Source organism: Polypterus senegalus, chromosome 15, assembly GCF_016835505.1.
Source record: "Polypterus senegalus isolate Bchr_013 chromosome 15, ASM1683550v1, whole genome shotgun sequence".
NCBI lineage: Eukaryota > Metazoa > Chordata > Cladistia > Polypteriformes > Polypteridae > Polypterus > Polypterus senegalus.
Window position 1 is genome coordinate 106,336,088 of NC_053168.1, and position 17,999 is coordinate 106,354,086.

The following is a 17,999-nucleotide window of genomic DNA, read 5'->3' on the forward strand; positions in this document are numbered from 1 at the left end:
ATTTTTCACATCATGGAGAACCATACTTGGTCCAAGCACACACCTTGGTGAAGAAGGTACAACATCTTTACCACCTAGGGTATCTCAGGGATTAGACTGCACTCACAGAAACTAAAGAACTTATATATATTCACCATCGAAAATACAGGTCAAGTTGTGGAGCATGCATTGGTCCAGCACATTGCTGCACCAACCAAATGACAAAACAGCTTGAGATCCTGGTTGGCAACCCCTCCGGAAATGACAATCTATCTGCCACAGCCAGGTGTTATGTGGTGTCCCCTTTGCCTGGTCCAGTCACTCGGGTCCTCAACAATAGCACCACATGGCCATTGTGCCGTGACTGACGCTCCCTCACAATGCAGGTAATGTGACTCATTTGGAACTCCATGAGCAACCGCTCATTCAACACAAAGTCATGCCAGTGGTACCCAAGGATTCTCCGAAGAGGCACAGTACCGATGGATCTAGTCTGTGTGTTAGGTCACTGGATAGGCGTCCATGTCTTGCAACCACATAGCAAGACAGGAAGCACCCGGGCTCTAAAGATTTAGGCCTTCATATTTTGCAAAGACAGCACCACACACCCCTTTCCTGCAACCTCATGACTCCCCATGCTCTCCCAGTCTATCTACTGACTTCATAGCAACAGTCACCAGAGAAAGTACTCTGGTGGAAATATTACTGCCTGGTTTGTAAATTGCATGCAGCAGGACCACAAGGCTCTGCAGAGATTGGTGCGGTCAGCTGACCGCATCCTTGAGTGTGCACTATCCAACTTCCAGGGCATCTATATTAATCAATATTGGACCAGGGCAAAGAGAATTACCCGAGATGCCAGCCATCCCAACAATTGTCCTTTCTTTGTGCTATGATCAGGGAAGAGTTGTCACTGCCTGAATACCATTTCAGAGGAATTGAGATGGAACTTCTATCCACAGTCCACCCACATCCATAATGAGGACAGTGCCTAGAGTTACATGACGTCCTATTGTTTATATATTTTTATAATATAATGCACACAACTGCTGTCATTGTACATACTGATTTTATTGATATTTATAGAGGTGTGATTATAGTTTATCATTTTTTATATTCATCTAATATACTGTATAGTCTTGGACTCTGGCAACTAAGCATTTCATTACATATTGTAATATGTGTATAACTGTGTGTGACTGTATGTGGTAAAGTTAAGTTCGCGTCTGTTTGGCATTTTAAATAAATAATTGCAGCACTCGCATCTTGGTAGGAGGGGGCATGGTAGCATGGCGAGAGCGGTTCCTGGGCATGATGTGTGACCGAGCAGCCCTATACTAAGTGCACAGGTGTAAAATTGTCCGTGACCGTAACGGGCGCCAACTAATTGAAACAGTTGTGCCAGGCTCTCCTTAAATTAGTTTTAAACATCTCCAGTTTAAAAAGGGAAGCCTGAGTGTGAGGAGAGAGAAAAAAAGATTGGAAAGAGAGAAACACAGGCAGAGTGAGAGTGCGGCATTGGGGGTAGAGAGAGAGAAACAGCCAGCTGGTTATTGTAAGAAAAGGCAGCACAGTCAATGGTCCCATGATGGAGCGAAGGATTGGCGCTCTAGGGATGGATCCGCCCCATTGTTTGGGCAGAGGAATGGCTGCAATCAAGGTGGCGTCCTCTCCATGGATCTGAGGGATGACTGCGTTAGCGAGAAAGATGATGAGAGTCTGGCGAGGCAGTTTGTGGTGGCTGAGACGGGGGTCGGGATTGAGAGAACTGCAGTTGCTTAAGTCTCCGCCAGCTGAGCGAGAGATGGGTGAGCTGGGGAGACTAGGAAGGAGTTGTGCTTGGCTCGTTTGACCCAGCGACTGTTGGTTTTTACAGTAATCCCTCCTCAATCACCGGAGTTGCATTCCAGAACCCCCTGCGAAAGGTGAAAATCCACGAAGTAAAAACCATATGTTTATATTGTTATTTTTATATTGTCAACCTTGGGTCACAGATTTACACAGAAACACAGGAGGTTGTAGAGACAGGGACTTTAAAACACTGCAAACAAACATTTGTCTCTTTTTCAAAAGTTTAAACTGTGCTCCATGACAAGACAGAGATGACAGCTCCATCTCACAATTAAAAGAATGCAAACATATCTTCCTCTTCAAAGGAGTGCGCGTCAGGAGCAGAGAATGTCAGAGAGAGAGAAAAGCAAACAATCAAAAATCAATAGGTGCTGTTAGAGCTTTTAAGTAAACGAAGCACCGCGTTTGAAGTATATCGTATATCATTGAGGAGATTTAATTAATACATAATACGTGCTCTGATTGGGTAGCTTCTCAGCCATCCGCCAATAGCGTCCCTTGTATGAAATCAACTGGGCAAACCAACTGAGGAAGCATGTACCATAACTTAAAAGACCCACTGTCCACAGAAATCCATGAACCAGCGAAAAATCTGTGATATATATTTAGATATGCTTACATATAAAATCCGCGATGGAGTGAAGCTGTGAAAGTTGAAGCGCGATATAGCAAGGGATTACTGTATTCTCATTTTTAGCCTTGTTTTTAATCACCAGTTTTTTTTTACTGTTTTATGGATTATTTGTTTATTAAGGAAGCACTGCACTATTTATTTGGACACTGTTTTGGATTGTTTTTAATAAAAGCACTGAACACTTTGCACCTTTCTTTTCCTTCATGTGGTGTCCTCATTTGTACCACTCATCCCAATCATGACTATTGACGGTGTCGGGTTCAAGAGGCTCCCAAATGAGAAGAGGGAGCATGGAATCGGACCCGCACTGTCACACTGTATTTTTATAATATAATACACACTACTGCTGTCATTGTACATACTGATCTTTTTATATTTATAAAGGTGTAATTATAGTTTATCTTTATATTCTTCTGATTCACACTCTTGGAACTTAGCAACTAAGCATTTCATTACATATTGTATTATATATAACTAGGTCTGACAAATTAAATGTTATTTTGTACTGTTAAACGTTCTGATAATATTTCAGTCATAACTTACACTAGCAATACTGTACATACTATGAATTTGATTACTGTAAGGCAGGTGGCTTATTTCATGATGCTATATCCTATATTTATAGGATAGTAAAAATTTCCATACTACATACATAACCGTGAAAGCCTGCTTTTTGTGAAAATACGCAAAGCACACTTTTATTGATTATTATATGCATATGAACGTTGTCTATGAAAAAAGAAATGAAAGCTCAGTGTTAACTTTATAAGTTACTGAATTCAGTTCCTATTATGGCCATAACTTCTCTATTTAATTACTGTTAGCATATTAAAAATGTTTGCTTTTTTCTATGCTTAGAAATTATTTACTGATAAATATTGCTGAACTGGGTCTAAATCATAACAATGTTAAAATGAGAAGACTGACAAAGATAAGTCACAGTGTGAATTCACCTGTTGGGCTAATGCCTACTTCTGGTGGAGTATGTTCCATTTTTTACTGTCGTATATAACATTTTCATTCACAGGGCCAGGCTGAGGTTAGAGCAATGCAGGAAGGAAGTGAGATAAGCTGTTTGCTTAATATATTACTTATTGCTTGCTTAAAACCATTTACATTTTCTTTAACTTCTTACTCCATGTTTCTAATAAAATTTGATAAAAAAAGACATATATTGTACATCACACAGTTGTTTGTTCCTCTTTCACCTCCTGCTTAAATGATCCTTGGTTTGTCAGTTGCTATTTTGCATATCATAACTAAGGGGTGGTTATTTCCTTACCATGCTTAAGATTCTTGTTTCGTTCTTTTATCAAAGTCTCCACTGCACTAGGTATAATGGGAAATTTAATTGCACCCTTAGATGCTAAATACTTTTTTGTCAATATTCCCATGAAATTACAGGAGTCTTTCTGAGCTTCCAAGAATGAGAAATGCATCACCTAACTGCAGAATAGGTCATTTCTTCACTGATATAAAACACAATGCTTAAAGGATACTGGAATGTATTAAAAAAATCTACAGACCTACGCTGATGTATCAAATCCCCTGTCAGCTGTCCAAAAGCCAAGAAATACAACTCGCGCAAGGATCACTTGGTAACAAAAGCAAATACAGTTTCTATAATCAGTATCTGTTGATAGCTACTACTTATATGTTTATGTTTAGCTATCACACAGCTATCAAAATGGAAATACTTACATTTTGTTCCATTGTGCCAATTTCTTGTTCTGCCTTGGAAAGTTTAAACTTGTACTCGCTAATCTGTCGGTTGGCATCTCCTTGAAAGAAAGAACCTTAGTGTTAAAATACATTTGGTTCCACCTAAAGCCTGATGTCAAGAAGGGTGTATATGAACAAAACTACACTACACACATGGAAAGACACATATATGTACAAGAAGCACAAAAACTCAACAATAAGACTATGGATTAGGAACTGATAAAAATACAAATGTTCTTTTAGTAAATTGTATACTCAGTAGCATGAATAAAAGGATGCAGTAAAAAAGAAAAAACATTTCCCATAAAAGGCCATTGCTAAAAACCAAAATGTGTTGAGTCACGTTTATGTAAAAAAAAAAAAATGAACAATTGTATTCTCAGCTTTAACCAAAACATAACAAAAAATAAGAAAAATACAGAAAAAAAGATTTTAAAAATTACATAATAATTTAAAAACAATACTTCAATAACCTCTACAACCTAAAAATTTGAATACCTCTGATCTTTTTTTTTTTAACATAAAAAGCTGTCTGGCACTGGAAAGAAAGAAATTTGTGGAGTGGTTTGTGTTGTCCTTTAAAGTGGCAGTCCGCCCCGATTTACTGAATGTTAAATGCTACATATAATGTGTGTTTCAGCTAAGGCAATTACTACCCACCCTCTTACACAAACTTGTTGAATCACCCACACCAGCCTCAGTAATGCTGGCTGCTTGTTTGGGAAACTGATGGAAGCTTTATTTTAATCTTGATTTGTAATAACACTAAAACAGATATAATGACACAGAAAGCCCTTTCCTAGTCCAAGGAAAAAAATAAGGTCTTAAAAAAGAGAAGGCATACCCTGGTGTTTAAAGCTCAAATGTCAATCCAAAAAACATATATACACAATGTTTCTTACTGAAAAACCATAACGAAAAACTATTTTTTTATTTTTATTTGGGATCCTTAATAAATTACTGGGTTGTGATAGCATTTGCAAACAAGTTGGAACATATACCTGTTGCATGTTTACTACTAAACAATAAAACAAACTTGACAGACAGAAGAGTTCTATTTCCTAAAATAATTTTAAATAAAGCTTAACATTTGACTTAACTTGCTACCAAAATTCCAACAGTTTAATAAAATTGATAACTTCACTACTCGTGCAACTGCTTTGTTTCTCTAAATCAGGCTATAATTAAAAGGTTTATGAAAAAAGAGACAGGAAAATATAACAACTTGAATGTTCCAGCATTACTGTGTAAATAATTAAGCTATTAATATTTACAAATTCACCATTAACTTCTATACTTACTCTGTAGTTCAATTAGTTGCAAGTCAGTGCCATTCTCTAAGCGTTCACCATCTGTGAACACACTGTCAATTTTGGAGGGTTTTTGTCTTTCCTCTTCCAACTGCATCTTAAGTTTACGTATCTGTAAAATTTAAATTTCATGTGTATTTAATATTTAAAGTAAATGTTACTGTAAATTTAACTAAAAACAATTTACAAACAATGTAATGCATATGACAATGCAGAAAAGATTGATTTTAATAAGTATGAGATTCCATACAAACTAAAGTGGCATACACTTTACCTTTGAATTATCTTTAATTTTACAGTACAACACAATCAGACAAAGAAATAATAACCAAACTTACACACTGTAAATGCAAAAATTCCATCATCTCATAAAATTCACAAGGGATAGGTGAGGATTTTAGCACTCTAAACAGCATTTTAAGAAACAAATTATTTGATACAAAATAATTGGAAATGTATTCACTGTTAAAATTAATTTAAAAATACCTGAGATAAAAGTTCATCTTTTTCATCAGCAAGTTTTCTTAGCCTTACATCTACAAAAATGATGCAAAATGTTAATGTACATAATTTTGGACTTTAGAACAATCATGCTAAAAATGATGATTAGCAGTAGATTAAACATTTACAAATTTTCATTGTTGGGGTTTAATTTATACCAATATTCAAGTATTTGTTTTCTTAAGAAAATTTTAGGAACTTCTAAAAGAACCCTTGCAGAAAAGTATATTTTATCAGTGCTACAATATCTTTTAAAGATAGGACTAATACTGTATGTTTCGATAGCCCCAGTAATGGAATATCATCTCAGTTCTCAATATCAAATAACATGTTTATTTATTTTTTTAGCTATGGTTCTTTAATCAAGGGAGTGGTTTCTGTAGCTAAAACATAGCTGCTCTGTACATGTTTTGGTGTTTTTGTAGTTTTTTTCATTGATTATTGACCTTGAAATAATTAGAAACAGTTAAGGTACCTTACAGCTGTACCAACCACCTTTAAGTCGAAGTACCATTTAAGAGTGAGGCCAAGGAGTTAGGGACAAAGAATTTTTTATTTTATTTTTTTTTAAATAAACACAGTAGCTACAGATAATAGGATGTAAATATTCCATCTGACTCACAGCAGGTAATATTTGCCTCTTTTAACAAATATGATGGCCAGCTGATGTATAAAATTGAAAGAACAAAAAATTTGCCTTGTAGAAATCTGGCACCTGCATAACTCTTTAAAAATACTGTTTAAAATAGATTATACAGGCTTTATAGACGGCAACAAAAACTTCCAATAATTACAATGAATTTTACTTTTAAATAATGGTCCCTATATACCCATTATCCTTACAGAAGCTAATTTATGCTCTAACTGACAATGCTACTAACCTTGAATTGTTATGCCATTTTAATGATTGTTTACTTGATCAAACAATTATCTTTTTCAAAGAATGTACTGAACAATGTGTTTATTTAAAAATATAAAATGACAGCAGTATGGAAGCACTTAGTTTATGTTATAAACACATATGAATGAAGGTAGATTTTCAAAAGTTTGTTTATAATGGGGTGCTCCAATAGCATGTTTCACTTATTTCCTAAATACAGCCCGTATTTCAGATTTAATCTCACAGAAGCATATGATACTATGCATACCTTTTACTTGCTCATAAACACTGGTATTAGAAACTCATGGAAAATAAGGATTTAAAATATACTTGACAAGTAGGAAAATACATTTCATTAGAGAAGTAAAGAAGAAATCAAACACACTATATGTTTTAACAAATAATATTAAGCCATTTAATATCGTTACAGTAAGCAGGAGAAAACTGCAATGTTGGAACAAAGCTAGGGCAGAGACAGACTGAGCATGTGAACCAGATAATAGCATACTTAGAAATTTAACTGGAAAAAAGTTAAATACCAAAAAAATGGCTTCCACTAATGATAATGAGGATTCAAGTCCAATATTTACTGTAAATACTGAAAAACTATCAAGTATAGCGGGAGGGCTTGAAGGCACAAATCTTTATGCATTGGAAATATTAACAGTTTTAATATGTTTTTGCTGTTTTTCTTTTTTAAAGAAATATCAAAACCCCAAAGCGGGAATGGACTGCGAATTAGCTGGTGTAGTTCAGTAAAATCTATGACATTTCTTTTATGAACTGTGGCTAGCCCAAAGAATTACTTTCTCCAGACTTTCTGTTACATGGGATTTCCGGCTTTATTGTCTATGGATTTCAACTGGCAAAGTAATACTTTTTATGTTAACAGAAATATTAACAATAAGGTTTTTTTTGTTTGTTTGTTTTATAATATAACACCTCATTCTACACCCAAGGTCACTTTACAAAAATAATAATAATAATAATAAAAGGAGCATAGAAAGCCAAATTAAAACTAAATATTAGATGATAATACGGTACAATGCAATGATAATACAATGAAAACACAACAGATTATAAATAATTTAAGCACCTGCAATTTTCAGACAAAACATGAAGCAGTAAAACAGAAAATGGCAAACTAACTAATAGAAGAACTGTTTGGTCTTAATAAAGTTGTGGTAATATTGGATTAATTTATATGTTTTAAGGTTGGTCTTGGTGTTTAGGTGATAGCTGCTGTGCTGAGAAGAAAAAAAAATCTGGCATACTTTGTGTGTTTGTGTAGCAAAAGGCATATGGTGATTGGGTGAAGGGGTGCACCACACTGTAGGCTGACAGTATGATGCCAAAGCAGATGTGGCTGGAAGTGGCGTTTCATGTGTCACAATCCATACGATGCCAAGAACAAATAACAGTAGAGGAAAAACATTTGGGAAGTCACTGGCTAATCTGGGTAATCCTACACTGGTGCTGGTCCCTCTCAACTTCTCCTTTATACACCTCTTCACTGGGGATCTAATGAATTAGAATGGCATTATTAATGACAAATATCAATAACCCCAAAAAAATAGCTATTTTTTTTCTTTTCTACAATATCATCACTTTTGGTATTTGGTACACTGTATTACTCCCCATGGGGAAATCGTCTTTTCACATGACATTTGGGGGTCAAAATGCAAGGTCGGCCATTTGTACAGCACTATGGAGCAATTTTCAGGTTAAGGACCTTGCTCAAGGGACCAACAGAGTAAGATCCTTTTACGCAGTAGTGGGATTTGAACTGTCAATCTTCCAGATACCAACCAACTCCTTAGCCTTAAAGCCACCACTCAGCCTGAATTAAATCCATCAAAATCTATTTGAAATGTTGGGTTATTTAGTTTTTATGTTGAGGAGAAGGTTTAGCTCTAAATATTGATTTATCAAAATGTCTTTTCTTTGTGGATACCTACTGCCCTTCATGTACATTACTGCCATACTTTAGCTTTTTAGCTAAACGGGAAACAGTGCTTCTGTTGATGTGTAACTGAGTGAGTCAGTTAACTTTGCATAATGTATATACAGAATGCAGTCTGAGAAGCTGTGCAACAATATCCAAACTGTTTAAAAAATAAAAAATTATTCCACTAGAAATAATTTTTTAGATTATAACTAAAGGCTTATGATCTACACATCTTTCTGAAACTTAGTAAAATTAAAATATTATGTGACACACATTCAAAATTTGACCATCCTACTTACCTAATGGGCCATCTCCAGCAGACTCGAGTACTTGTGCAGCCTCCTGTGTAACTACAGTTATTGCACCCACCAGAGGTTCATGGTTAATGTCACCATTTGGAGTGCCTTCAGGAATAATCACCATCCCATGTTTCTAAAGAAAAAATAATACTGTCAAAACTTCATAGATGCTTAAAATGGCAGATACTATCAAGTTTCATAAATTAGGTATTTGAGTATTGTTTAAACTTATTCATATAATTTGTTAAATTATATAACACCATTTTTCTTCCTTTATGAGAAATACAACTTTCATGACAGATGTATATAGGATTAAGAATATATATAAAATTATTCACATTAACCTTCATAAAAGGACAAGTGCCAGTGTATCTGTGTGTCATTCCAGTTGCTATGACTGTTTTATCCCATTAGGTTTTGGACTTGTAATATATGTGCTAATGTGATACACAATCCATGGGACTGAAAAAATTCAGTTAATTTTATTACTACATACATTACAAAATACATTCCAAAAGATGATGTACTGCAAGAATAACAAGTAATCAAAGGTCAAAAAAATTTCATTATGATTTAATCCTGACGATTAAAAAGAAGTGAAATAAACAATGCCCCAGCACAGGCATATCTTAGAAAGATAAGAAAGCTGATTTTACGTTACTTTAATATTTTGATACTCACAATGTCTGAAACGTCAAAACAAAAATACATAAAACTAAATAGTGTTACCAAAAAAGCAATAAAATAGATAGACAAAACTAAAACTAAACATCAAAGACACTGCTAAATGCTCTGTCTCCGTAGCTTGGGAATTTTCAGCAAAACTACACATGTACTTTAATTTAAAATATCTAGTGTGTACTATATCCAAAGAAAATATCAATATATATGTAACTTCAACTTTATTGTCATATACAGTATACTCAGTACAATGAAAATCTAATTCTTCATGTCATCCTGCAATAAACAAGAATACACAGCAACAGACAAGAATATAAAACAATAAACAAAAACACCTCAGGCACAAAAAATGCAAAAAAACAAACAGAAGTAAGAGCGCACATGCAAATAAATGTGCTGCAGGTATATGGTCTCAAGAAGGTGTTCCATCCTCCAGAAACGAGCTAGTCTGCAGTGCTGAAGGGGGAAGCAGTAAATGGGTTTTATTTGCAAGCCTGATGGCATAAGGGAGAAAAATGTCATTCAGCCTTGTTGTTCTAGTTGCTATACTCTTATAGTGTCTCCCTGATGATAGCAATATAAACAGTTAATGTCGTAGATGGGATGTGTCTTTAATAATATTATGCGCTCTACTGAGAACTCTAGTGTTATAGATGTCCTCTAGTGCAAGGAGTGCTGTTCCAGTGATATTTTATGCTGATTTTAACACCCGCTATAGAGCCTTGCAGTCCTATGCTGTACTGTTACCAAACCAGAATGTGAAGTAGGTGAGGATACTCTCAATCATGCATCTGTAGAAGTTGCTGGGGATCGTGCTTGACAAGCCAAAATAACTCTGGCTTCTCAGAAAATACAAACACAGGTCTGTGACATTGTAGATCCAAGTGAAATTGTCAGAGATGTTAATGCCAAGAATTTTAAATTTGATCACTCTCTCCACCTCAGTCTCTTCAATGTACAGCAGTGGGTGCTGTTCACTCTTCCTCTATATATCAATAATCTTTTCCTTCGTTTTGCTGGTGTTAAGATAGAGATTACTGCCTTGACACTACTTCATAAGGCCAGTCACCTCTTTCCTGTATGCCGACTCGTCATCCCTAGAAATCAGTCCATTGACGATGGTTTCATCCAAAAAATTTAATAATGCTGGCAAGCGATACAGTCCTGCGTGAAGAGTGTGTACAGCATGGGACTCAGAACACACCCTTGTGATGTTCCTGTATTTATGGTTATTGTTTTGGACATGTCTACCCGTTAAAAAATTCAAAACCCAGATGAAGAGAGTACATGGCACACCTAGAGTGGAGAGCTTGTTGGTGAGCTTAGCTAATATCACAGTATTAAAAGCCTAGCTACAATCAATAAACAGCAATCCAGAGTAACAGTCCTTATTCACTATGTATGTACAAACTATGTGATGTTTCCTCTGTTGACCTGTATGCAAACTGAAGGGAGTCCATTATGTCTGGTATGAATGTCTGAATGTCATAATGATTCTTTCAAAGCAATTCATCACTATAAGAGTCAATGCAATGGGCTGCTAGTCATTCAGACAGTTAGCTTTGCCTTTTCTGGCAGTGGAATTATGGTGGATGTTTTGTAGCAGATGGGGATAATAGCTAGTATAAGGGAGTGGTTAAATATGTTAGTCAGAACATCAGGGTTGAAGCTTGAGCTTCAAGTGCACATCCAGCGATGTTATCTGGGCTTTATCCTCCTTGGACACTTTTCCATATTTGCCGATGATATTGTGAACCGGGGCAATAAACCCTCACTAGTCCCCCTCCTTGCCCATTGACTCAGTCTTATGGCCTTTGAAGCAGGAATAGAATTCTTTGAACTTATCCAGACAGAAATGGCTGTCAGAGGACAATCCTCTATTTCTGTCTCTATAGCCTGTGATGTTTCTCAATCTCTGCCACATACACTGAGTGTCAGCATTAGTGTAGTGACCTTCCAGTTTAAGTTTACAGTATTTCTTCTTGGTTTCTCTCATACATCTGCATAGATTGTCTGGATTGTTTTGTACTAACTGACATTGCCATGGAGCTAGCATGAAGTGTGGAGTGAACCTCTGAAATAATCCATTGTTTACTGTTTGGATATAACCAGATGTGTTTGAGGGGCACAATTAAATCAGTGCAAATGCTTATGTATCTGAAAATGACTAAACTGTATTCTTCCAGGTTAACAGTGCTGTTCTCATTCATAGCAGCTGTCTTAGAAACATCCCACTGAGTACACTGAAAATAGTTATGACGTTTCTGTTCATACTTTATTAGTTTTCAGAGACATGCCCGGAGTGTGCAAAGTGAGGGCAAGGTACATCCTTATACATCACTTCACATTACTATACATGTGATCCAGTATGTTTTTCTCAAATGTAGGAAAAGTTAATGTGTTGTTGGTATGCTAGCAACACAGTCCATATGTTACAATGATTAAACTCACCAGCTGCTGAAGACACTGCATCGGGGTGTTTGTTTTCTTGTGCATTTATAATCTAATACAATGTCCCCGATGCTGCCATGGAGTAAACGGACAGAAAGAAAACAGTGTTAAACTCCCACTATAAATGAAAAGGTCTGCATTTCACTATTAGGTACTCTACATCACTCAAACAGTGTTTACTGACAGTCTGCACCATCAGTTGTTAATATAAATGCAAATTCCCCCATCTTTGTGTTTGCCGATACTACTGTGTGGTCCCCACAATGAATGGAGTGAGTGTGTAGTAGGACAGCTGCTTCTGGGATATTATCCAATAAGCAGGTTTCTGTGAAAATCAGTGTGCCGCAGTCTCTCATGTAGAGTTCATAATAATGTAAATATGACTGTATAACAACAGGAATTTTTACAACCATTTGTATACATTTACCATAAATGAATCCATTTATCAAGAACTATTAAATTAAAATCAATTATCATACCTGTTCACGCATACAACACTCGTTGCAAAGCAATAATCAGGGCTGGTAAGCCATTCCATGACTGGAGCTTTATTATCTAAACATACCACAAATAATTTATTAAGTTATCTGGCCATGATGGCACTAAGCAAAGCAAAAATTACAAACAATATAACCGAGTTTCTTACTTTGAAATGAAATGGTCACATAGTGAATCAGAAGGTATGAAAATAAAAACTAAACTGCATTCTAAAGAAGCAAAATATAAACCTCATAAGAAGGAATTTTAGGAAAGGTACAAAACTACCTTGTTTGGATCTCACTGCTGGCTCGTTTAATAAGGAATGAAAACTATACCACACTGCCCAAACTGTGTCTGGAAAAGAATGTCTGTAAATAGGCCAGGGAGAAAATATTAATCATCTTGAAAGAACTAGATGAAAGTGGAGCAAAAGTACAACAATAAAGTATGCCAATATTTTTGCATAGCACTTGCCTGCATATTTGATTTTGATTTGAAACACTTCATTAAGCCCTGAGGCGAATTTGTCTTTTTGTATGACTTTTGGGGGTCAGAGAGAAGAATAATAAGAAATGACAATAACTTTAAAAGCTTTTTAAAACATCCATCATAAGACCAGTGCAGAGTTTGCAAGGTTGCACAAGATTGAAACATAACATTCTCCTACCCACTTAAGACCTTCAAGGCAGATGTTGATAAATGTTGAAATTAAAGGATAGAAAGCCAAGTGTCAGGAAAAGTCACCTATAATGTATTAATTAGTTTTATCCAGTGATAGTGAGATAGAGAGTGTTAAATTGCTGATCAATATTTATTACAGCATGCTGTCAGTCTGACGAGACTTCACTCAATACAAGGATTCATCTACCATACTTCTTCCAATCTGGACTGTGAGTGTTTAAGCAATAGTTTTAGTACTGACAAAAGTAATACAATTGTTTGTACGACAATAGTTGAAGTTTTGTGTTAATTACTGAGTCTTATATGAAAATTAGCCAATATTTTATGAGTAATTAATCCAGATATTCAAGGAATTCTAACGGGTTCACAAAGTTTTTCTTTCAACTGTATGTGCAGAGCAATAGTTGTTATGACATATATGGCTTGAAATCAAATCTTTTTAGAGGTATTACAGGATCCATCCAACAGTGCGTCTCATTTCCACTTCTATGAGATTTTCATTTAAACAATAAAATAACATGGCCAAGGCTTGAGAATCATCCAGGATAGGGTTGCACCTCTGTTATTTGAAAATGATGTTACCCTCTTGGCTACATCAAAGATTGATCTGAAGTAAACAACAGAAGAATCTTCAGCTAATTGTGATACAGTCAGGATGAGTTTCTGGGTGTCTCTCAGAAAACAGTACCTTGCTGTTTGTGAAGGAATTCAAGTACTTTAGAGGACTTATTTGCAATTGAAATTTTGAGATGATTATTAGATAAATCAATAAACCAATAAATCTCTATTAGGTGGCAATACATGAGTCTTTAGATGATGCTTTTCATTTGAATCTACTTTCCATCCTCACCTATGGTAATAACCTGAAGGAGGGTAGTCACCATACCATGCCATGCCATCTCAGACTGAATATTCCTTCCTGCAACAAACCATCAGACAGACGAGTGGCCAAAGCAAGATGACCAATGTTAACATCAGGAAAGCAGACGGAACCTTCGAAAATCATCCAGCGAACGCATGCAGGGGTGGAAGGAATTCTTCCAAGAGCTGGTAAAGCATGATCCACCATCAGGACCACCATCAGAGCCGGTGTTCCATCATTCCACCTGATCTACAATTTTCCGACAACGAGCCAACAACTGGTCAAGTAGCCCTCACCATAAAGTCACTGAAACATGGTAAAACGCCTGGAGTACATCAAATCACTGCCGAAATGATCAAGGCTGGTGGTGATATCTTGCATGAACAAATTCACCTACTGCTGAGGAAGATTTGGAGCACAGAGCTCATTCCATCTACATGGAAGAAGGCTATCATTATCCAGATATTGAAGGTGATAACCATGTGGGTAAAAATTACCACAGCATTAGCCTCCTTTCCATCATTGTCAAGGTGTTTATGAAGGCTATTCAGTCAAGGCTCCAGAAATATCGCACGCAGATAAGCCAAGAAGACCAAGCTGGCTTTCGACTGAACTGTGGATGCTGGAACTGAATCTTTTCCATTTGTCAAATTATGGGAGAAAGAATCAGATGTGGTAAGCAGATGATTATCGCCTGGCCAGCCCACTGGTAAATGTTGAAGGCTGAGCGCATAACCGAGAAAATCATCCACCTCCTGCAAACATTCTATAATTGCTTGGTGAACTACGTGTGAAACTGAAATGAACTGTCTGAAGAATTCCCTGGACAAACAGGTTTTCCGAGCGTTCTCTGGAAAAGCAGGGGTGGCACGGTGGCGCAGTGGTAGCGCTGCTGCCTCGCAGTTAGAAGACCCGGGTTCGCTTCCTGGGGCCTCCCTGCGTGGATTTTGCATGTTCTCCCCGTGTCTGCGTGGGTTTCCTCCAGGTGCTCTGGTTTCCTCCCACAGTCCAAAGATATGCCGGTTAGGTGGATTGGCGATTCTAAATTGTCCCTAGTGTGTGCTTGGTGTGTGGGTGTGTTTGTGTGTGTCCTGTGGTGGGTTGGCACCCTGCCCAGGATTGGTTCCTGCCTTGTGCCCTGTGTTGGCTGGGATTGGCTCCAGCAGACCCCCGTGACCCTGTGTTCGGATTTAGTGGGTTGGGAAATGGATGGATGGATGGAACAGCAGGACTCCCGTACGATGATCAAAACTACATGACAGACTTGATGTTCACAGACTATAGTGCCTTTTTCACCAAGACGGACACTGATGCCACCAATACACTGTATGCCATAGCCAAAGCTGCCAAACCATATGGTTTAAAGAACAACCCAGGAAAGACCTTACCACTAACAGATTGCCAGCAACTATTCACCTAGATGGGATCCAAATCAAACAATTAAAATAATTTAAATATCTGTTTTCAATTGTTCAAGAAAAGAAGATAGCAGCCACTGAGGTACAAGAAGGATTGGCCAAGTGAATGCTGATTCTACCGATCCTCCTATACGGATGTGAAACTTTGACTGTGCTCAAATCTGAGCAGAATACGCTCAAAGTCTTCCAGATACACTGTCTACACCAGATTCTGAGCATTTCCCTCCATGATCAGCTTTGCAATAAGACCATTCCAGAGAGATGCAACAATCAACTGACGGTAAAAGTGGAAATCCAGCCAAGCCTGCTATGCTCATTTTGAAGAAACTCTTATGGCAAGAACGACCCCAGACTTGAAAGGTCGGAAAGCCAGAAACAAAAAAATTATGGATAAAACAAATTGAGGACAACCTAAAGAACTGTAGTATTAACTATCTGGATGCCAAAGCCATTGCACTGGAATGTCCAGCTTGTAAAAATGTCATCAAGGCAGTTTGATCCCCGGTGGCACCCACGGTAATGTATAGACTACAGAGAAAACGCTAATCAGTCACCAGCAAGGGATGAGAGAGAGAGAGAAAGAGAGAGAGAACATAAATCTGGGGTTGTGATAATAAAAAAAAAAAAAAAACTGTGAGGTCAAATAACCAAGCCCCTGTACAAAGTTGCTTAGATCATTCTCTGTAAACAAGAGGACCACAGAGTAAGTGGATTTAGAGGGGTTAGGATGCCCATAGTGATACAGTGGGTACGGAAAGTATTCAGACCCCCTTCAATTTTTCACTCTTTGTTATATTGCAGCCATTTGCTAAAATCATTTAAATAAATTTTTTTCCTCATTAATGTACACACAGCACCCCATATTGACAGACAAAAAAAAGAATTTTTGAAATTCTTGCAGATTTATTAAAAAAGAAAAACTGAAATATCACATGGTCCTAAGTATTCAGACCCTTTGCTCAGTATTTAGTAGAAGCACCCTTTTAAGCTAATACAGCCATGAGTCTTCGTGGGAAAGATGCAACAAGTTTTTCACACCTGAATTTGGGGATCCTCTGCCATTCCTCCTTGCAGATCCTCTCCAGTTCTATCAGGTTGGATAGTAAACGTTGTTGGACAGCCATTTTTAGGTCTCTCCAGAGATTCTCAATTGGGTTTAAGTCAGGGCTCTGGCTGGGCCATTCAAGAACATCTTGCACTTGAACTTCTTGCACTTTTCTACTGGTAGTTTCTCAAATATTCTCCAATTGAAATTTGCTCTAGGTATATATTTGCAGGATTCATTTTACTAACAGCTGATTTTAACTCTTTCCAAAGGATTTCAATCAGAATGAGATTAGGAATCATTCCGGGCCAGTTTATTTTTTTCCAGTGTCAGTAAAGCACATTCAGCCACCTGAATCAATGCAAGGTATCACCAACAGTCTGTACCATTAGGTGGCTACTGACTTGACACATAATTCCTAAAACAAATGCATAATGAAAAATAAGTAATAAAGTTAGCTGTAATATATTTTAGCTGCATCTCTAAATTAGGAAAAAAAAGCCCTTTTTAGTTTAATCCTGCATATATATTCCTCGATCACTAACTCCTTCCTACAGTATTAACTGCTGACCCATACTTATCAAATCGGGTCTGCAAACTCTTTCAACCTTCCACTTGCCTAATTTTTTTCATTAACTATGTTCTACACTTACTGAGATATGTAAATTTAGGACATTTTCTGGTGTATTGTTAGTTAACTTAATTGCTTAGCAATAAACACTCAAACTTATTTTTACAAAATGAAGTTGCTGTGAATTAGTGTCCACTAATTATATACAGTACATCCAGAAAGTACTCACAGCACATCACTTTCTCCACATTTTGTTATGTTATAGCCTTATTCCAAAATGGATTAAATTCATTTTTTTCCTCAGAATTCTACACACCCCATAATGACAATGTGAAAAAAGTTTACTTGAGGTTTTTGCAAATGTATTAAAAATAAAAAAAACTGACAAATCACATGTACATAAGTATTCACAGCCTTTGCCATGAAGCTCAAAATTGAGCTCAGGTGCATCCTGTTTCCCCTGATCATCCTTGAGGTGTTTCTGCAGCTTAATTGGAGTCCACCTGTGGTAAATTTGGTTGATTGGACATGATTTGGAAAGGCACAAACCATCTACACAGTGGAACCTCTAGATACGAGTTTAATTCTTTCCAGCACTGAGCTTGTATAGCGAATTTCTTGTATCTAGAACAAAACTTCCCCATTGAAAATAATGGAAATCCAGTTAATCCGTTCCGCACCCCCAA

At 36.8% G+C, this 17,999-nt stretch overlaps 1 protein-coding gene across 27 annotated transcripts in view; it reads right to left on the reverse strand.

Annotated features, from left to right (window-relative positions):
* lrrfip2 (leucine rich repeat (in FLII) interacting protein 2) overlaps positions 1–17,999 on the reverse strand; it is a 182,960-nt gene that overhangs the window by 5,789 nt on the left and 159,172 nt on the right. For all 27 annotated transcript variants that reach the window (XM_039736217.1, XM_039736215.1, XM_039736213.1 and 24 more), the window contains 4 exons: positions 9,125–9,257; positions 5,983–6,032; positions 5,488–5,608; positions 4,166–4,245 (listed from right to left, as the gene is read on the reverse strand). In XM_039736217.1, coding sequence (XP_039592151.1) covers positions 4,166–4,245; positions 5,488–5,608; positions 5,983–6,032; positions 9,125–9,257 — 384 coding nt within the window. The remainder of the gene's footprint in view (positions 1–4,165; positions 4,246–5,487; positions 5,609–5,982; positions 6,033–9,124; positions 9,258–17,999) is intronic.